Source organism: Emiliania huxleyi (assembly GCF_000372725.1).
Source record: "Emiliania huxleyi CCMP1516 unplaced genomic scaffold EMIHUscaffold_24, whole genome shotgun sequence".
NCBI lineage: Eukaryota > Haptophyta > Isochrysidales > Noelaerhabdaceae > Emiliania > Emiliania huxleyi.
This window is the reverse complement of record NW_005200250.1, coordinates 230,519-249,183: the sequence shown is the minus strand read 5'-3', so window position 1 is coordinate 249,183 and position 18,665 is coordinate 230,519. Positions and strand designations below refer to the sequence as shown.

The 18,665-nt window shown below is 67.6% G+C and overlaps 5 protein-coding genes across 5 annotated transcripts; 3 read left to right on the top strand and 2 right to left on the bottom strand.

Moving 5' to 3' along the window:
* Nucleotides 1-1,835: 1,835 nt before the first annotated feature.
* On the bottom strand, nt 1,836-3,020 carry EMIHUDRAFT_435052 (hypothetical protein). The gene is made up of 3 exons (XM_005778759.1): nt 2,852-3,020; nt 2,284-2,784; nt 1,836-2,042 (listed from the first exon to the last, which is right to left on the bottom strand). Exons 1-3 carry the CDS (start codon nt 2,963-2,965, stop codon nt 1,866-1,868), a joined length of 792 nt encoding a protein of 263 aa, XP_005778816.1. The 5' UTR covers nt 2,966-3,020; the 3' UTR covers nt 1,836-1,865.
* Nucleotides 3,021-4,202: 1,182 nt separating this feature from the next.
* On the bottom strand, nt 4,203-4,934 carry EMIHUDRAFT_64550 (hypothetical protein; the record flags this gene model as incomplete). The annotated part of the gene is made up of 1 exon (XM_005778758.1): nt 4,203-4,934. The coding sequence occupies one exon, from the start codon at nt 4,932-4,934 to the stop codon at nt 4,203-4,205; it is 732 nt and encodes a 243-aa protein (XP_005778815.1).
* Nucleotides 4,935-11,977: 7,043 nt separating this feature from the next.
* Nucleotides 11,978-13,170, top strand: EMIHUDRAFT_353871 (hypothetical protein). The gene has a single exon (XM_005778757.1). It carries the CDS (start codon nt 11,983-11,985, stop codon nt 13,156-13,158), a length of 1,176 nt encoding a protein of 391 aa, XP_005778814.1. The 5' UTR covers nt 11,978-11,982; the 3' UTR covers nt 13,159-13,170.
* Nucleotides 13,171-13,414: 244 nt separating this feature from the next.
* EMIHUDRAFT_205394 (hypothetical protein) lies at nt 13,415-15,932 on the top strand (the record flags this gene model as incomplete). The annotated part of the gene is made up of 7 exons (XM_005778756.1): nt 13,415-14,116; nt 14,181-14,261; nt 14,523-14,869; nt 14,983-15,328; nt 15,412-15,489; nt 15,575-15,718; nt 15,888-15,932. 7 exons carry the CDS (start codon nt 13,415-13,417, stop codon nt 15,930-15,932), a joined length of 1,743 nt encoding a protein of 580 aa, XP_005778813.1.
* An 85-nt stretch (nt 15,933-16,017) lies between these two features.
* On the top strand, nt 16,018-17,090 carry EMIHUDRAFT_205393 (hypothetical protein; the record flags this gene model as incomplete). Its single annotated transcript, XM_005778755.1, has 3 exons — nt 16,018-16,190; nt 16,281-16,529; nt 17,081-17,090. The coding sequence occupies 3 exons, from the start codon at nt 16,018-16,020 to the stop codon at nt 17,088-17,090; spliced, it is 432 nt and encodes a 143-aa protein (XP_005778812.1).
* Nucleotides 17,091-18,665: the final 1,575 nt, after the last annotated feature.

The window sequence follows — 18,665 nt, the reverse complement described above, 5'->3', positions numbered from 1 at the left end:
GCGCGGGGCCGGGGGCGGCGCACATTGTCACGATGTGCACGCATGCGCATGTGCACATGTGCATGTGCATGTGCATGTGCATGTTTTGCGCGCAGAGTGCGCCTGTATTAGCTAGTAGTAGTACCGCATATACATCACAGCGAGAGCAGTGTGGAGGCGAAGGGAAGAAAGCCCCTCGCCGACCCCGCTTCATATACCCCTCGCATCAGCCTCTCGCTCTCCCCGCTCTCCATCACAATCAAAGGCCGGACACACGCATTAACGGCTCATCCTCCCCGGATTGGGATCTGTCCCTCCTACTCCTGACACCGCTGCGGTGATTGGACGGGGACGCTGCGTCCCTCCTACTCCTGAAACGACGCTCTCCCCGAGCTCACGCCGCGGGCCCACCCCACAGCCGCCGGGTTGCGTGGCCGCCTCAGAACTCGACCAGCGGTGGCGGACGAGGCTCCTGTGTGCTAGGCTCCAGGTTCGCCATTCTGGGCGGGCTCGAGGATGTGGAGCGGCTGCCCCAGCCGTCATCCCCGTCCTCGTCGATGTCGAAGTCGTCCCACGTGTCGATCTGCTCGTGCGAGATGGTTGACCCCGCCTGCGACGCGTTGTCGGCGATATCGAGCGCGCAGCACATAGGCGCGAGGGAGGAGGCGTCATACGCCTCGCCGTGCACCGAGGAGTAGGCTCCGCTGCGCAGGCCGCGCCGGCGGCAGCACTTCAGCAGCAGGAAGAGTGCCGCCGACGCCGCCCCGACTCCCCCAAACACCTGCGCCCACCAGCGCCTCTGCGCCACCGCCATCTGCCGCAGGACCGTCTCCTCGTCCTCCTCCGACGGCGCCTTGGCGGCCGGCACGGGCACGGGCACGGTGACAGCCACAGGCACGGGGACAGGCACGGGGTCTGCCGCCGGTGGCGTGACGGGCTCGGGATCGGGCGCCCCCTCGGCAACTGCCGCGACCGACGCGGAGGCCCATGGCGGGCTGTGGCGTGGCGGCGAGGCGTCCGGCGGAGGTGGGGGTGAGGCATCGGGTGAGGGCGAGGCGTCGGGTGGCGGCGGCGGCGGCGGCGGCGGCGGCGGTGAGGCATTGGGTGGTGGCGGCGAGGCATCCGGCGGCGGCGAGGCATCCGGCGGCGGCGGCGGCGGCGGCGGCGGCGGCGGCAAGGCGCTCGGCGGCGGCGGCGGCGGCGGCGGCGAGGCGCTAGGCGGCGGCGGTGGTGAGGCGCTAGGCGGCGGCGGTGGTGAGGCGCTAGGCGGCGGCGGCGGCGGCGGCGGCGAGGCGCTAGGCGGTGGCGGTGGTGGTGGTGGTGAACTGCTCGGAGGTGGTGACAGACTCGGAGGCGGAGGAGACACACTGGGAGGCGGAGGCGGCGATCCGTTCGTGGGGGGGGGGAGGAGGGATACGGCCGGTGCACTCGGTATGGCAACAACAGCCGAAGCTGCGGGCTGGGCATTGCCGGCCGGAGCCGCCACTGCTGCAAGGGGTGTCACGAGCGTCGCTTTGACAAGAGGCGCCTGTGACGGGCCGATGTCTGTGGTCGCGTTGACCGTCACCAGCAGCGGTGTGCCCGCCACCTCCACTGGCGGCGCCGCCATCGGCGGGACGGCAAACGCTTTGTCGGACTGGGAAGAGTCGGGGGAGCTATGTCTCTCCGCGCCGCGCCGAAGCTCTTGCCAAAATAAGAACCGGCCCCCTGGAGCGTGGAATAGGACCGCCGCAAGCGGCGTGGCGTGGAGCGGTTGAGCGTCCCTCCGGGGGCCCCTCTGCGCCGGGGAGGCGTTGTTGGCGGCTAGGACGCAAGCGTCCGTCGCCGTTTTCAAACTCGGGGCCCACTCCGCTACGCTCCGACCCGAATTTGGAGGGCCATGAAATTTAAGGTGTTGCTGCGCAAAAGGGGTGGCGCGCGGGCGCGCGCGGCGGCGGGCGTCGAGCGCGGAGCGGCAAACACAATGACGTCGGAAAGCTCTGCATCAAGTATACAGTAGGCGCCAGGACGCGTGTGAGCACGTCGACGTCGAGCTCGAGCTGCTTGAGGGCGGAGAGATACGCCTGGGAGGGCGGTGAGGTGGCGGGGCTGGGCTGGGCGCGAGGCGAGAGGAAGGGGGAATGGGGAGGGGGGGAGGGGAGGAGGAGAGGGGAGGGGGAGGGGAGGAGGGGAGGAGGGAGGGGAGAGGAGAGGCGGGCGGAGTGAGGAGTGAGGGATGGGTCGGGAGGAGTGAGGCAGGGGAGTCGAGGCGGGAGGCGGGAGGGAAGGCGGGCGGGGAGGCGGGAGGGGAGAGGTTCCGCTCACCAGCCTCTCTGCGAGCACCGCCTGCTCCTGCGCCTCGCGCGCAATCACCCTCTCGTGCGCGACCGCCGTCTCAAACTTCTCGCGCGCCTGCGCCTCCAGGAGGGCCGCCGCCTGCTGCAGCTGCGTCGAGTGCTCCGCGCTCAGCTGCTGCAGCTGCGCTGAGTGCGCCTCCGCCGCCGCCGCCTGCTCCTCGCGGAATCGCTCGACCAGCTGCGCCTCGATCGCAGCCTTGGCCTCCTCGACCGCCGCCGCGCTCGCCGCCTCCTGCCGTCGCATCAGCTCGACGAGCTTGGCGGCGTCCGCCTCCTCCTGGCGCTGCAGCGCTTGCTGCAGCCGCGACGCCTCCGCGTCCCGCGACTCATGCGCCTTGAGCAGCTCCATCAGGTGCGTCACCTTTCCCTCCAGCTCGGACGCCGCGGTGGGAGCCGGCGGCGCGCCGTCGCAGCGCGCCGGGGCCGACGGCGAGAGCCTGTGGAGGAGCCGGTGGAGCAGTCGAGACTGCTGACCGCTCCTCCATGGTCCCCCGCCGGTGGACGCCGAGTGCAGTCATCGGTATGCGGGAGGCGTGCTCAAGGGCTGGCGGGGCGGACGCGACGACCTGGCGTTGCCGTCGCGGAGGGCTCGGGCTCGAGTGAGCGCCGCCGGCGACGCGTCGTTGCGGCCGTGGCCGCGCGAGCCACATGCATCGACGGGCTGCTTACGGGGGGGGGTAAGTTGCTCCGTCCGAAAGCACGGATTCGGCGGACGTTCTTGGTTTACGCATGTTGGCACCAGCTGAAGGCTTGCCCGGGCGCCGTGTTGAACGTGGGACGAGAAGTCTGCGTCGCCGAACGAAAATCGCACGATATGCACGAATTTTAATTATATTTTTTTCGTGTGGGGGTATGTCATGTAGTTGCCAATGGTACCGCGTCTGCGACGCGGGCGCCTTGCGGGCAGAGCCCTTAGCCACCCTTATGTCTTGCGCGGTCATAAAAGAATTCTACAATAGACGGGCCCTCAGCGGAGCTGGGAATAGGACCGCCGCAAGCGGCGTGGCGTGGAGCGGTTGCGCATCCCTCCGGGGGCCCCTCTGCGCCGGGGAGGCGTTGTTGGAGGCTAGGACGCAAGCGTCCGTCGCCCTTTTCAAACTCGGGGCCCACTCCGCTACGTACGGCCTACGCTCCGACCCGAATTTGGAGGGCCTAAAAGTTTAAGGTGTTGCTGCGCAAAAGGGGTCGGACACAGGGCGCAGATCATGCTAAGAGCCAGAAGGGGAGCTAGAGAGAACGACTACCCTGTCCCGTTTATTGCGTATACACCAACACCACAAAAGCTCTCTCTCTCCTGTCCTCAGACACTCCGGGGGTCCACAACTACCGCGTCCCTCGACTAGCTGCCACGTTGCCGACCGAGAGCGGATCTCCTCCTGCTCCGCAAGGAGGGTGGCCAAGGCTAAAGTCTTGCCGGAGCAACCAGCGCTGGGACTCGTTGTGACGGCAGACGCCGGCTGCCTCTCCAACGTCCAACCGCTTCTGCAGCGTCCTTCTTTGCCCGGTGCATGGGCTCGAGTGTCGTCCCCAGCGGCGGTGCTGCGCGGGAGGCGGCCGCGGGCACGCTGGGCTCGATCAGCGGCTTTCCCTCAGTTGCTCCCAAAGCACGACAGCACGGATTTGGCGGACGTTCTTGGCTTCAATTTCGTTACGGATGTGGCACCAGCTGAAGGCTTGCCCGGCGCACATCCTGCAGTTCGTGCACGGTATTCGGATTTTGCTATTTGCTCGTGTGGGTGTATATTGCAGATTTGTCAATGGTACCGCGTCTGCGACGCGGGCGCCTTGCGAGCAGAGCCCTTAGGACACCCTTTATATCTTGCGCGGTAAAAAAAACCAAAAACAGGGCCGACTTTCGTACCCCAGGAATCCAGAAACAAGTATCCACTAGCTGCCGTTCTTCCGCCCCACGACCGCCGCGAAGGGGTCGCCGCCCAGACCCCCAATGCTGGCTAGCTGCGCGACGAGGCCGGTGCCATCGCCCTCGACTGTTATGTCGTCGAAGCCGCCCGCCGCCCGCATGTAGTCCCTCACGAGCTTTGCGCGCGTCGCCATGCCCCTCTCGCTCCAACCGTAGATGGCCTTCTGGTAGAAGAAGCTGTTCGTGAATGCGACAATCATCACGCCATTCGGCTTGAGCACGCGACTGCACTCGGCAAAGACGCTCTCGGGCTCCTGGAGGTACTGCACGCCCGCCATGCACAACACGGCGTCGTACTCGCCGTCGGCGGCGAACGAGAGCGCCGGGTCCTCGTTTAGGTCCTGCACCCACCACTGGCCACCCGCAAAGGCGGGGTTCTTGGACAGCTCCTCGGCGTTCATTCCATGGCCGTCGACCCGCGCGAAGGACATCGCTGGCGGGAGGTGAGAGATGTGCGACGACATCAGGTCGAGCAGCACTCCGCCCGCTGGGAGCCGCTCGCGGTACAGCGCAGTCAGCTTGCGCAGGAAGGCGTCGTCGGCGTGCGCCACGAGCCGCGGAGATTTGTAGAACTCCGAGTCGGACACGCTCGCGACTAGCTTTCGCCGGTCGAGCGACGTAATGCGGCCGACGGGCTGGCGGAGCGGCTGCGCAGAGCCGATGGTGAGCGCGAGAATGAGCTTTGTGATCAGCGGCATGTGTGAGGTGCCTCCTGTTCCTGTGTCTGTGGAAGCGTTCTCGCTCCTCGAGGTTCTCGAGCTGGATATCCTTTGGCCGCGTTGGGCAGAGCTGTGGTGTGGGTACAGCCCGTCCATCGTGAACTCGTTCCGACTGTGAATGTGTCCTGTGAATCCTCTCTACACAGACCGGCTCCACGTCGCGGCTTTGCTTTTTTATGTCAACTAGTTGTCGCGACAGTCGCGGAGCAGGAGCTGCTGAACCGAGGTATTTCTTCTTCGCCGGACTCCCGCTCGGGCACAACTGTCTTGCTCACTCGAACCCACTGGCAACCAGCTGCGATCCGTCGCGAGCGAAACCGCGTGCTCCTCGATGAACGCCGAGTCCTCCGTGGCTGCGCTCGATGTAGCGAGGAAGCGGTACGAGGACGGAGACGACGAGGGCGCTCTCCGGTTCGCTCAAAAGGCGGTGCGGCTTGACGACGCGAACGACCAGGCGAAAAGCTTCTGCACACATCTCGAGAAGTTTGGCCCTGGCTCGGCTGCCGCGGAGGCCGTCAAGGCGGTAATCGACGCTCCCCACTTCTACGCGATCCTCGGTGCGCGCCGCTCTGCGCTCCGCCACACCTCTCCCGACCAGGCGCCGCCGTCACCGCGGCTCGCTCGGCGCCACCGCAGGCACGACGCAGGCCGAGTTTGACCCGGAGAAGGAGCGATCGCTGTACAAGAAGCTGTCGTTCAAGGTCCACCCGGACAAGAACCACGCGCGCGGCGCCGAGGAGGCCTTCAAGAAGCTCTCCGAGGCCCACAAGGTGCTCTCCGACGCCGACCTCCGCCAGCGGTACAACGTCGAGGTGATGATTCCGCACCAAGGGCGGTTCCGCACGTACGTCTCCGCGCCGGCGGCGGCGCCGGCGCGCCAGTCGCCGCCGCCGCCCGCCGCCCCCGCCGACGAGGGAGGCCAGTCGATGGCGAGCCGGCTCAACAAGATGCTCGCCTCTCACCGGCTGGTCGAGCTCAAGGAGCTCTGCCGCCGGCTGGCGCTCAACGCAACCGGCGCAAAGGCGGTGCTCTCGTTGCGCGTCGCCGAGAAGCTGGCGGAGCAGGCGTCGTTCGACGCGGCGCTCGAGCAGCTCAAGCGCCTCCTCGAGCAGGTGTACGCCGCGGAGCAGGCCGCCGCCACCGTCCTCAAGGCGAGCAGCAGCCCGGCGTGGGGCTCCGCCTCGGCGCTGCGCTGCATCATCAACGTGGCGGTCGCCGCGGGCGTGGCGGCCAAGGCGCTCGAGGCGGCGCGAGGGCGGCTGGCCGAGCTCGAGGCCGCGGCGCCAGCGCCGGTGGACGACCTCGACGATACGGCAGGGGGGGAGGCGGCAGGGGCGGAAGCGTCGGAGGCGGCAGGGGCGGCGGCGGAGGCGGAGGTGGAGGCGAAGGAGGCGGCAGGGGCGGAGGCGGAAGAGGCGGCGGAGGCGGCGGAGGAGGAGCGGGTGGTGACAGAGCCGCCGCCGGCAGAGCCGCAGGCGGTGCCGGAGGCGGCGGAGACCGTGACTTTCCCCGAGGAGCGGGCGGCGGCGTGGCTGGAGGAGCAGGTCACAGCGGAGAGCGACCTCGACGAGCTGACGGCGAAGAAGCTGCGGCTCGCGTTCGAGGCGGCGTGCTCGCTGCCGCCGATGGTGAAGAAGTGCCGCAAGGACTTCGACCGGCTCGTCCTCGCGCGGGTGAGCGAGGTGCGGGCGGAGCGCGAGGCGGAGGAGGCGCGCGAGGCCGAGAGGGCGAAGCGGGAGCAGGCCGCCGCGAGCAAGAAGAAGCGCGTGGAGAAGGCCGCCGCGGCGTCGGAGGAGGCGGCCACGTCGGCGGCGGTCAACCGGCCGCGCCGTCAGCGCTCGGCTCCAAAGTGGATGCCTTCGATGGACGACGACGAGGAGGCGTCCGAGGGGGCGTCGCCGCTCCCGCCATCAGGCGGGCGCCGGAGCCGGGGCGCGCGCCGATCGCCCGACAGCAGCGTCGTCGGGGAGGAGAGTGGCTCGCCGCTGCCGGCGTACCGCTCTTCGCCGGGGAGCCCTCCGCCGGCGGCGAGCCCTGCAGAGGTGGCGGGCCCCACGGCAGCGGCGGAGCAGGCCGAGGGCGGCGGCGAGTACGAGGTGGACCAGATCCTCGATGAGCGGACGCACCGCGGCAAGGTGCAGTTCCTCGTGCGCTGGGTCGGCTACGGCGCAGAGGCGGACAGCTGGGAGCCGCTCGCACACCTGCAGAGCGCGAAGAAGCGCGTCAAGGAGTTCCGCGCGGAGAAGCTGCGCCTGGCGGCAGAAGCGGCCGCCGCCGCCGCCGCCGCCGCGGCGGCAGCTCTCGCCGACTCGAGCGACGACGAGCCGCCGCCGCCAAAGAAGGCGCCGACGCTGCCGTCCAAGCCGGGTGGCAAGCGCGGCAAGGCTCCTCCCGCCCCCCCAAAGGCTGGCATGGCGGCTGCCAAGGCCGGCAAGGCGGCTGCCAAGCCCGCCAAGCCCGCCAAGCCGGTGGCGGACAGCTCAGACGACGAGGGGCCGGCTGCCAAACGCGCGCGGCCGGCCAAGTCCGCGTCGGCGGCTAAGCCGGCGGCCAAGCCAGCAGTCGGAGCGGGGCGGCGCAAGCCTCGCGCGCGGCTGGTGGACGATGACCACTCGTCGGACGAGGAGGCGGGCGGCGTCTTCTCCGCGGCCGGCTTCTCGGAGGCGTCGCTCGCCGAGGGGATGGTCGGCGTGAGTGCCGAGGAGCTGGAGGGTCTCGCGGCGGAGGTCGCGGCGGAGGTCGCGGCGGGCGGTGCGCTCGGCGCCCTCGACGAGTCGCTCACGCTCGACGAGCTGCTCGCCGCGCACCAGCGGGAGGCGGCGGGCGGGGCGGCGGCGGCGGGCCGGGCGGCGGACCCCGACGAAGCGCTCACCCTCGACGCGCTGCTCGAGCGCCACCGGGAGGAGCGCGGCCGCCACGCCGCCCCCGCTTCCGCCGCCCCTGCTTCCGCCGCCGCCGCCGACTCGGCCAGCCCGGCATCGGATGCGAAACCCTCCCCGCCGGCGCGCAAGCCCGCGCGCGCGAGCAAGGGCGGCCGGCGCAAGAAGGCGGTGCGGGCCGCCGACTCGTCAGACGACGACGACGACGTGCTCTCCGGCGACGAGTGGACGATCGAGCAGGGCGGCGGAGAGCTGCAGGCGAGGGCGATGGGCAGCGTCGGAGTGCCGCTCGCCAAGCAGCGCGAGGTGCGCGTGTCTTCGAGCCGCTTCGCGCGCGACCAGCCAAAGGCGAAGAAGGCGCGGCAGGAGCAGCGGCAGAGGCGGAAGGCGGCGGCCGCCGCCGCCGAGGCGGCCGAGGCGGAGGCGAGCCGGTGGAAGCCGCCTTCGTGGATGGAGTACCAGACCGACTCGGACGACTCGGACGGCACCGTCGTGCGCAAGAAGGAGATGAAGCGCCGCGCCAGGGAGGCGAGCCATGCCGACGGCGCCACTCCCGCGCCGGCTGCCGCGCCGGCCGCGCGTGCCGCCGCGGAGGAGGGGGCGCCCGCAGGAGGAGCCGTGCCGCCGGCGCCCGCAGCGCCCGCCTCTCCTGCAGCGGCCGCCTCGCCGGCGATGCCTGCGGGGCTTGCCGAGAGCGCCGCGGCTGGGGTTGCGCAGCCGCCCTCGCTGCCGCCCTCGCTGCCGCCCTCGCTGCCGCCCTCGCTGCCGCCCTCGCTGCCGCCCTCCCCAAAAGCCGCTCCTCCGGCGGCGGTTCCTCTGGCACCTCTGTCGGGGCAGACGCAGCCGCCGCGCAAGTCCGAGAAGCGGCCCCGGCCCGAGGAGATGAAGGTCGAGGTGCCGGCCGGCAAGGAGGCTCGTACGGAGGGGGGCAGCAAGGCGTCGCCGCTCACCTCGACCGTCGAGAGCAAGCACCGGCGCAAGCTCGACGAGGGCCTGGTCGGCAAGGCGGTGCGCGCCGTGCTGAAGAAGGCGGGCGCCAGGGCCTTGGAGATGAGTCGCAACCAGGTGGGGGGCCGCAGTCCTCGCCGCACACCCCAAGCCAGCCCACCGACCTCTGGCCCCCCCTCCCGCGCTACAGATCAAGGACAAACTCACCTCGCACTTTGGCGCTGACATGGGGCCGTGGAAGGCGACCATCAAGCAGGCCATCGCCGGCTGGGTCGCGCAGCAACAGGCTGCGTGATGCGCGGTGCCGCCTCACATCCGGCTTGCGCCTGACAGCACGGTGTGGGGGCAGCGCACTTCGGCTCTGCAGAGCCGGAGTGGTCTAGATATAGGGCGACCAGATACGACCGCCCGACTATGTCCGGTGTGTGCGTCTGAAAGAGATCATCCGCGGTTCTTGTGAGATCTCCCCCCCGCATGCCGATCATCACTTTCACACCACGCCACAACAGCAACCGCCAACCCATGCACGCGCCACGGCCGATGATCCTTGGACGCGACGTCGCCACCCTTGAACTTCTCATACGGTGTCGTTTTGCTTTTTGTTTGTAAAACTCCGATGTCTCGCGGGATGGGGCCTATGAGAAATAAGTTCGCGCTTGCAAATCTGAAATCAGTTGGGATATGGGATGAAAGGAACTGAAGTCTGAACAGTAACTGAGAAGTTGAACAGTTTTTTTTCTCTCGCGAGTTGTAGAGATTCCTGTTAATGAGACGCTCTCTGCTATCCCGCGGTGACAAGTGGGGTGGAACACACACAGGTCATCGCACCACCGAGTAGAAGAGGCCCGCGAGGCCGAATCGGACTGCAAAGGTGGCCGCCGCGCAGAGCGCTTGGAAGGCGAGCATCCGGGTGCACAGCACGTCCTCGCGGCACGGCCCCATCCAGTAGAGGCTGAGGTTGATGAGGGTGAGGTTGGAGACGCGTGTCACGCCGCTCTCGTCGGGCGGGAGGACCTTGGCGAGGCGGAAGGTGCGGAGCAGCCACAGCGTGGCGCGGCCGGGCCGGCTCAGCTCCGCCTCGACGAGAGTGGCATAGCTGTTCGAGACCAGCCCGGTGCGCGCGTCGAAGGCGGGCATGCGGTGGCGCGGGATCGGGATCCAGCGCAGCAGCTGCGGCGCCGAGTAGGCATAGTTGAGGAACTGGGGCGCGAGCAGCAGCACCATCGTCTTTGAGAAGTGGCCGACGATGGCGACGGCAGCGAGGAAGCCGCCGGCGAAGTAGGCGTACGTGTCGCCGACAAAGACGCGGGAGGGGAACCAGTTGAGTCGCATGAGGGCGAGGGAGACGCCGAGGAAGGGCAGCACGAGGAGGAGGCTCGCCACCTGGAGGCGGGGAGGCGAGAGGCCGGTGCGAGTGGAGATGCGTCCAGAGCAGAGGCGAGCAGCCGCAGAGCCGAAAGGAGTAGCGGTGCGGAGAGGCGTGTGGAGAGATGTGGAGAGGTGGGGACCTGGTGGCGCTGGTACTCCGCGGCGTCGGCGTCGGCGGCGGTGCGCAGCAGCTGGACAGCATTGAGGGTGGCGACCGCCGCGGCGAGGACGACCGACTGACCCACCTCGAGCCCGTTGACTCCGGCGAGGATGTTGATGGCGTGGGTGGCGAGGAGGGCGAGGGCGAGGAGGAAGACGTAAAAGAGGAGGGAGAGCTCGAGGTAGGGGCCGAGCAGCGGCTGGAGCTGCAGCGGCACCGCCACCCCCGTCAGCCCGCCCGAGGCGCCGTACACCAGCAGCAGCGGCAGGTTGGCAAACAGCGGGAGCGGGATCTTGTGTCGCCACCGCAGGTCGAGCACGTCGTCGGCAAAGCCGAGGAAGGCGGCGAGCATGATGGAGAGGAGCGCGGCGAGAAACTCGGAGAGCCGCTCGTGGGGGAACGGCGCGCCGCTGCCCTCGGCCGCCTGGAAGCCCGCGCACGCAAATGGGATGAAGACGGCGAGCGCCAGCACGTAGACGGCCGCAGTGACCATGCCCTGCGCCTCCGGGATGGGCACGCCGCTGATTGGCCGGACGAGGTTGCCCGCCTTGTCGCGCTGCGTCGTCGCCTTGTTGAGGTCGATCCCGCGTATTCCCGCGCTGAGGAACATTTCGCGCGTCTGCTGCGACTCGATCAGCCGCGAGCATGCAAACGCGGCGACGGCAGACAGCGCGACGCTGGCCCCGAGCAGCAGCTGCTGCGACGGAGGCAGTGCTCGCGAGGCGGCAGCGATGAGCGCCAGCAGAGCGACAGTGCCCGCGCTGGAGGCGGCGACCAGCGTGTCGCGTGAGGACTCGCTAGGCGCGACCGTCATGCCGGCGAGGTCGCGAATTTCTTTATTTCGAGGCGAAGACGTCGATGGTTGACGCTTTGCTGGCGTCGGGCGACTACAACGTGGAGTCGCACCATGATTTGCCTGGCCGGTGCCCACCCATCTTCCTCGCGCTCACGCTGCCTCCATTCCCGAGCCAGGCGCTGGCTGGCCAACTGTTGACTCCCTCAACGGCCCGCTCCCGAGTGAGTGACTCAACCGGATCGCGCCCGTAGGCCTTCGTTCTGAAGCGGCAGCTCGGGATGGGAGCAGATGCGCACTACTCTTTCACGATGCCCAACGCAGAGGAGCCCACGGGCCACGCGCTCGCCGAGGCGATCCGGCGCGATTTGCTCCCCGACCTCAGCCGGGGCAGGCCTGGCGCTTCTAAGCGGGACGACTGAACATCGGCTCGTCGAGGTTTGGAGAAGGGGAGGGAGGGATGGGCGGTCAGCGAGGGGGTCATAGACAGCAGGGCGTACGGGGTAGCCGTCACTTTCCTGCCTCACAAGGGCGGGGCTGTCCCGGGAAGCCGGGCAGCGTGACGCATCTAGGACTTAAGTAGATGCGCGCGCATCTACTTAAGTCTTAACCTCCCACGCGCGTTTGTTAGCTTCTTGCTCGGGCTGTTCCATCTCCTCATCTCTTTCCCACCTAGGCGGGGCGGTGGGCGTGCGCGCGGTGCGGCGGTGTGTGTGTGTGTGTGTGACTAGCTGCGACAAGGGACGCGCGCCTCCTTTTCTTATTAACATGATAGGGAGAGCATCGGCCAGGATGTCGGCTCCGATCGTCCACGTCAACAAGGAAGGAAGCACAAACTCGCACGTCCTCCACAGCCGAACCTCGTCTCCACATCCAACAATGACGGACCACCACTTCATGTCGACGCGCGTGCCCACCAAGCCGGTCAGCAACGCGGTGCACGCCGGCTACGACGGCGCCGCGAAGCGCGACGACGGCATTCCGCTCTACGGCATGGACAAAGAGCTCGCCGACAAGGCGGCGGCCAAGTTTGACCCGAAGATGGAGCGCGAGGCGCGGGAGTGGATCGAGGCGGTGACGGGCGAGGCGCTCGAGGGCACGCTCCAGGAGGCGCTCAAGTCGGGCGTCGTCCTCTGCGCCCTCGTCAACGCGCTCAAGCCCGGCGTCTGCAAGAAGCCGTCGACGATGAAGATGGCGTTCCAGCAGATGGAGAACATCGCAAAGTACCTCGAGGCGTGCAGCGCGCTGGGCGTCCCGAAGCACGACCTCTTCCAGACCGTCTCGCTCTACGAGAACCAGGACATGATGGCCGTCGTCACAAATATCCACTCGCTCGGCCGCGTCAGCGGCAAGGTGCCTGGCTACGGCGGCCCGACCCTCGGGGCAAAGCTTGCGGACAGGTCGGTGCGGCACTTTGACGAGGAGACGCTGCGCAAGGGCCGGGCGGAGCAGACCTTCCTCGGCAAGGGATCGCACGGGCACGCCTCGCAGGCGGGCACCGTCGACACCAGCCGCAACATCGGCAAGATGGACAAGGTCCGCGGCATCGACGGCCTGGGGACCGACGCCAGCGTGACAGCGGTGGGCATGGGCTCGCACGGGCACGCGTCGCAGGCGGGCACCGTCGACACCAGCCGGAATATCGGCAAGGTCGACCACGTGAAGGGCATCGGCGGCCTGGGGACCGACGCCAGCGTGACGGCGGTCGGGATGGGCTCGCACGGCCACGCCTCGCAGGCCGGCACCTTCGACACATCGAAGAACATCAGCAAGGTCGACCACGTGAAGGGCATCGACGGCCTCGGCGGCGACGGCACCACGACCGCGGTCGGCATGGGCTCGCACGGGCACGCCTCGCAGGCCGGCACCTTCGACACGTCGAAGAACATCGACCGGACGACCAACATCAAGGGCATCGACGGGCTCGGCACGGACGGCATCTCGCAGATCAACCTGGGCTCGCACGGCCACGCGACGCAGGAGGGGATGGGCAAGATGCATGGCACGCGCGAGATTGTGCACCAGACCTTTGGCGGCGCGGCGGCGGCGGCGTAAGGGGCGGCGCAGCACGGCCAAGTTGAGGCTGCCTCGGTGTTGATAGTATTGCGGTACACGGTTTGAGTTGCTGGTTGCCGCGCCGGCGCGTACGCGTATTGGAGTGTTCATTTATCCAGCGTCCCAGAGTAATGTACTTACAATTTGCCTTCCAGCGCGAAAAAAAGAAACTCGGTCCCGTCGTGCGTCCCGCACGATTTGCTGCCGTGCGCTGTCGTGCAGTGCTTGCAGCGCATGTATTCGACTGCGCATTCACATGCAGCCAGCGCCTCTCGCCCGCCTCGTACTGGTGCTCTCTGCCTGCTCCGCGACCGTGTGTAGCGAGCTGGAGTGCGAGGCCTCAATGCCGCCGACGTCGCCTAGCCTCTCGCCATCGCCGGCCCATGGCTGCACGGTGGTGTGGCGCGAGCCGTCGTCCGCGCCCGACCCCGAGGGATCGCTGCTCACAGCGCTGCTGGAGGCCGCCCACCCGTACCGCCCGAGCCCGGCGGAGGTTGGCGAGGCGCGAGACGCAGAGCGGCTACAGGCGGCGGCGGTTGCCTCACGGAAGCGGGCGCGCGCGCTGAGCAGAGGCGCGACGACATCGACTCGCCGTCGCAACGGCGCCCTGGCGAGGCTGCTGAGGGAGCTCGCCGGCACACTCGAGGCGGACGCCGCTCTGCTGCAAGCTCCTGAGCCGCGCTCGAGCAGCCTGGCGCGCCAGTCGGTGACAGAGGGATATTACGAACTAATGAGAAGCGAGGCGGCTCGGTGGCCAGTTTCGATGGCGCGGATCGCCGTGAACGCGGTCCGTGTGGCGTTCGCGCGCTTCGCGATGCTGGCCGACAACCCTTATGACCGATTCATGGCGCTCTTTGCTTGGGTCGAGCCGCTCGAGCCGGAGGAGCCATTCTGGAGCGACGCCACCGAGACCACGCGCCACTTTTGCGCCCCGGGCACCGATGCCGAGCTGACCATGGTTCGCGGCGGAGCTCGCCCCGAATAGCAGCGCAAGCTCTCCCTCACCCACTCCCTCACCCCAGGTGGCGCGACTGATTGCCGACGAGTTGCCGACACACTTGCGCGCCGCCGCCGAGTCGCACGCGCGCCGCCCGCTGCGGCAGGTCTTTCTGCACTGGCTCGAGTCCGCGTGGCGCGAGGCTACTGCCGCGCTCCTGGGAGGGGGGGACGGGGAGGCTGCGGCGGCGGCGTCAGCGACAGAAGCGGCGGCGACGGCGGCGGAGGAGGAGGAGGACGAGGCTGCGAAGGCAGTGGCGGTGGCAGAGGCGGGAGCCACCGGCGATATCGACACGGCACCGCCCACCGCCCGGCCGGCGGCGCGCCTGGTCGCGAACGCGCGGCGAGCGACCGTGCTCCTCGCCGAGGAGCTGGGCGGGCTGAAGACGCCCACAGGCGAGGCCGACTACGGCAGGGCAGTGGCGCTGCTCGCGCCGCTCGAGGCGGCGCTGCGAGGAGACCCAGCTTGGGAAGGCGAGCGGTGGGCCTCAACGTCATCGCCTTACCGCGAGCCGAGTCACGGACGACTCACGTCGTTAGGGGTCGTTGATTTCGTGCTCGTGAGCGGCGGCTCAGCGCTCAAGTTCACCTCCCTCGCACGCGTACACCTCCTCCTCGTCGTCGCTTACGAGCGGACCGGCCGCCGCGCCGAGGCCGAGGCTCTCCACCTGCGAGGGGAGCTGCCCGCGCAGGACGGCGTGTGGAGCGCGAACGCGTTGGCCTTTGACGGCCCCGGCGCCGGACCCGCCGTCCGTCCCACCGGGCAGGCAGCCGCGCGGGGCGCCGCCCGCCGCTCGCTCCATGAGAGCGCCGTGCACCGCGTCGAAGGGACGGAGCGGCCGCTGCGTTCGCAGGCTCCATGGCAGCGCGCGGAGCTTGCGCGTTGCAGGGCCGCTCTCAGTCGAGCGTGGCACTACTGCAGGCGTTTTGGAGGCGCGCTGAGCTGCCAGCCGACGAGCAGGCGGCGGTCAAGGCGCTGGAGCAGCATTGGCGCGAGCTCGCGGTGGAGGCGTCCGCAATCCTAGCCGCCGGCGCTACGGTGCAAACAGAGGAGCATCTCTCCGCGCGGCCGAACCACTGGCACAAGTTCGACTTGTGGAAGCGAGGCAAGGCGGTGGAGGGGCGCTGCTCGCTGGCGCCGACCACGTGCCGCGTGCTCGAGCCCCACACGGCGGTGCTCTCGCCGATGGGGCAGGCGAGTCGCGCCTCACCGCACCACACCCGGCGGCTCTCCTCACACTGTTGCACTGCTGACAGGTGAAGTTCTCAGTGTTCCACAGCGGGTCGCGCATCTTCCCGCACGCTGGCCCGACAAACGGGCGCCTGCGAGTCCACGTGTGCCTGTACGCGCCGGAGGCGAGCTGAGGTCGTCGCCGTCGAGTAGCTTCTGCTCTCAGTACGCGCTATGGGATTGCCGCAGGCTGGCTACGTCATCACCGTCGGCGGCGTGAACGCGAGCTGGGTCCCCGGCGAGGCGCTGATCTTTGACGACTCGCTCGAGCACGAGGTGTTCTCGCCACCCGAGGCCGGCGTCCCCTCCATGCGCGTCGTCCTGATCGTCGATGTGCGTCCATCCCGCCCGTGCCTCCAAGCCCTACCCTGCCTCCCCGCCGGCCCTCCCAGAGTGACACCGGGTGTCGCGACCAACGCCGGCTCGATGGCTCCGCAGGTACATCACCCTGACCTGCTGATGAGAGAGCGGAGGCGCATGCAGCCTTACGGCGCGCGCTGAGGTAGGGGCAGGTGGGAATAGCGATTTTTTTGCCTCCTTCTTTTAAGTCTGGGACGCGGAAAAAGGAGATACCAGGTAGCGTGTCTTCATCTTGGCGGCTCGCACCGCGAGAGAGCGCTCAATCCAAACATATGACGCCAGTAGTCGAGACTGTCGCGCCGGTGGAGCCCGTGAAGCCCGTCGAAGAGACGCCCACCGAGGCCGACTCAACCGTCGCGGCGGTCGAAGCTGACGTCTGGAAGGTCGACCTCTGCGGCGGTTGCTGCAAGAGCGCAGGCTGCGCTGGATGCTGCTGTCCGTGCTGGTGCCTTGCCCCCTCCCAAGCCCCATATCGTCGCCTGAGTTGACTCTACTCCCTCCTCGCACAACCGTCTGAGTCGACTCCCTGCCACAGCGTCGTCGGCGCCAATGCCAAGATGATCCAGACCGGCAAGGTCGTCCAAGTTTGCGACGGTGGCGGTGGCCTTTGCTGCCTTCACGCGGCCGTGGGTGGCACCATCCAGGGCGTCGCCATCTTTGTCCTCGGCCCGTTGGCGGGTTTGGTGCACTTCGGCAGCCTCATCGCCTGCGGCGTCCGCACCGATCTCCGCAAGAAGTACAACATCCAGGGCGACTCCTTCTCGGACTGCTGCATCCACTACTGGTGCGGCCCTTGCGCATCCTGTCAGGAGTACGAAGAGCTGAAGATGCGCATCACCACCTCCGCGCCTGGCTACGAGATGACCGGCAACTGAGCCCTCGCTTCCCCGCAACCACCCCGCCCGCGGGGAGTTTGGTGCTAGCCGTCGCCCACCCTTGTTTGTCTGCCTCTTCCCATCTCTCTTCGCAGTCTCTCGCCAATTCTCGCAGCAACCTTCATGCCACCTCGCGGTCGTCCCACTCTCGTCGTGCTCTCTCCTGCCCCGTCGTCCTCTGCCTCATCGCTCTCCTCTGCCTCGTTCTGCGACGGCGCCGACACCGGCAACGGGCCAGATGCAGGGCCGTAGCCGTGCGCCGACACCGGCAACGCGCCATGGGTGCGGTGCCCCCAGCATCATGAGGAGCTATATCTCGAGGGGTATATATTGTGGGAGTTGTTCGGACAGGTCGTTGTGTATTACGCCGGGGGGACGACTCGACACTTTTTGCAAAAGTAATCTTTACACGGCCTCACTCACGACACACACTCACTGTGCCGTCGCCGTCGCCCGCGAGGATCACATGAGACGGAAGGCCCGATGCCAAGATCCAGTCACAACCGCGGAACTGATCATTGCTCTTTTGCAGCACTGGCGACTATCGGCACCGGCCAGCCGAACCGCGGAGCCGCGATATGAGTCACAGCCGATTGTTGCTCTACGGGGGCGCTCTCTCTCCATGGCTCTCTCTCGGCTACTCTCTCTCTCTCTCTCTCTCTCTCGCTCGCTCGCTCGCTCGCTCGCTCGCTCGCTCTCTCTCTCTCTCTCTCTCTCTCTCTCTCTCTCTCTCTCTCTCTCTCTCTCTCTCTCGCTCGCTCTCTCTCTCTCTCTCTGTGTGTGTGTGTGTGTGTGTGTGTGTGTGTGTGTCGCTGTCTCTGTCTCTTTCTGCGACTCTCTCTCTCTCGTCTCTCCGCTCTGTCTCGCTCTCTCTCTGTCTCACTCACTCTCTCTCTCTCTCTCTCTCTCTCTCTCTCTCTCTCTCTCTCTCGTCTCTCTCTCTCTCTCTCGTCTCTCTCTCTCTCACTCTCTCTCTCTCTCTCTCTCTCTCTCTCTCTCTCTCTCTCTCTCTCTCTCTCTCTCTCTCTCTCTCTCTCTTCGTTCCCTCTCTCCCTCTCCCTCTCTCCGCCCGCGTCCGATTCTGAATTGATATAACACAATTAAACAGAGGGACAAATGTGTGATGGCGCCGGCCCTGCTCGGGCTCATCCGGCCTCACGTTCACAACACGAGCAGCGAATAAAAGGCGAGCCGCACGTGAGCCCTAAACCTACCCGGGCCCTTCACATGATAGAGCATGCGATTCGGCACTCAATCGGCGAGTGGTGGTCTGAGACCCAGCAGATGCAGCAGCCGTTGGCGTATGACGTGAGTTCAAAGTCGTCATCGTCATCCCGCCGCTGCGGGGCTCTCCGCTGCTGCAGCGGTGCGTGTGCGGCATCGCGTCGCTGCGCACCCCGTTGCGTCGCCCGCTCCGCGTCGCTCAGCCCGCTGTACAGTATCTGCCGCGGCTTGGCGTCGGCCTGCGAAGCTCCGTCGCTCGTCAGCGCACGCTGCCGCAGCTGAGGATGCACGCGTGTAGGCGGCGGCTGCGCTTTCTGCAGTGTCTCCTGCAGACCTGCCGTCCGTTGCTGGCTCACGAGGCGCTGCTGCTGGTCGCTCATGGCTCTGCTGGGACGAGGTGGTCTGCTGGCGGGCGAGCTCGCGCTCGTTACTGAATGAATTCCTTGGTGCGAGCAGGGACGGACGCAGACTTGTCGACGTGGCCCCTCCGAAGCGCAGCTGCTGACAACGGCACGTTCCTCTTTTATCTCTGGCTGAACATGCTCTGGCTGAACATGCGCTGGGACGGCGCCGGACTTCGTCGCGGCGTGCGGCTTGATCAACTTCTGGTTGTTTTGCGGCGCGTGGGCTCCATTCACAGGCGACCCTCTTCCGCGAGCCTCTCCCTCGGTCAAGCAACCCTCAATTTTCTTTCTTGAATGTACGTAAGAGCTACGTACACTGATAAAGAGAGAGAGAGAGAGAGAAGTGCTGACTCGATTTCTACTCGAATTCTTCTACCCCCACGACTCGGAACGCGAATGTGACAGGACCATCGGGTC

Bases quoted from the DNA above. Each gene is read 5' to 3' on its own strand.
- EMIHUDRAFT_435052 (XM_005778759.1), bottom strand. From the start codon at position 2,965: ATGTGGCTCGCGCGGCCACGGCCGCAACGACGCGTCGCCGGCGGCGCT. The intron at 2,785-2,851 runs CACGCCTCCCGC...AGGAGCGGTCAG, and splicing joins CCGCCCCGCCAGCCCTTGAG to CAGTCTCGACTGCTCCACCG. The intron at 2,043-2,283 runs GTGAGCGGAACC...CCGCCCTCCCAG, and splicing joins CGGTGCTCGCAGAGAGGCTG to GCGTATCTCTCCGCCCTCAA.
- EMIHUDRAFT_353871 (XM_005778757.1), top strand. From the start codon at position 11,983: ATGACGGACCACCACTTCATGTCGACGCGCGTGCCCACCAAGCCGGTC.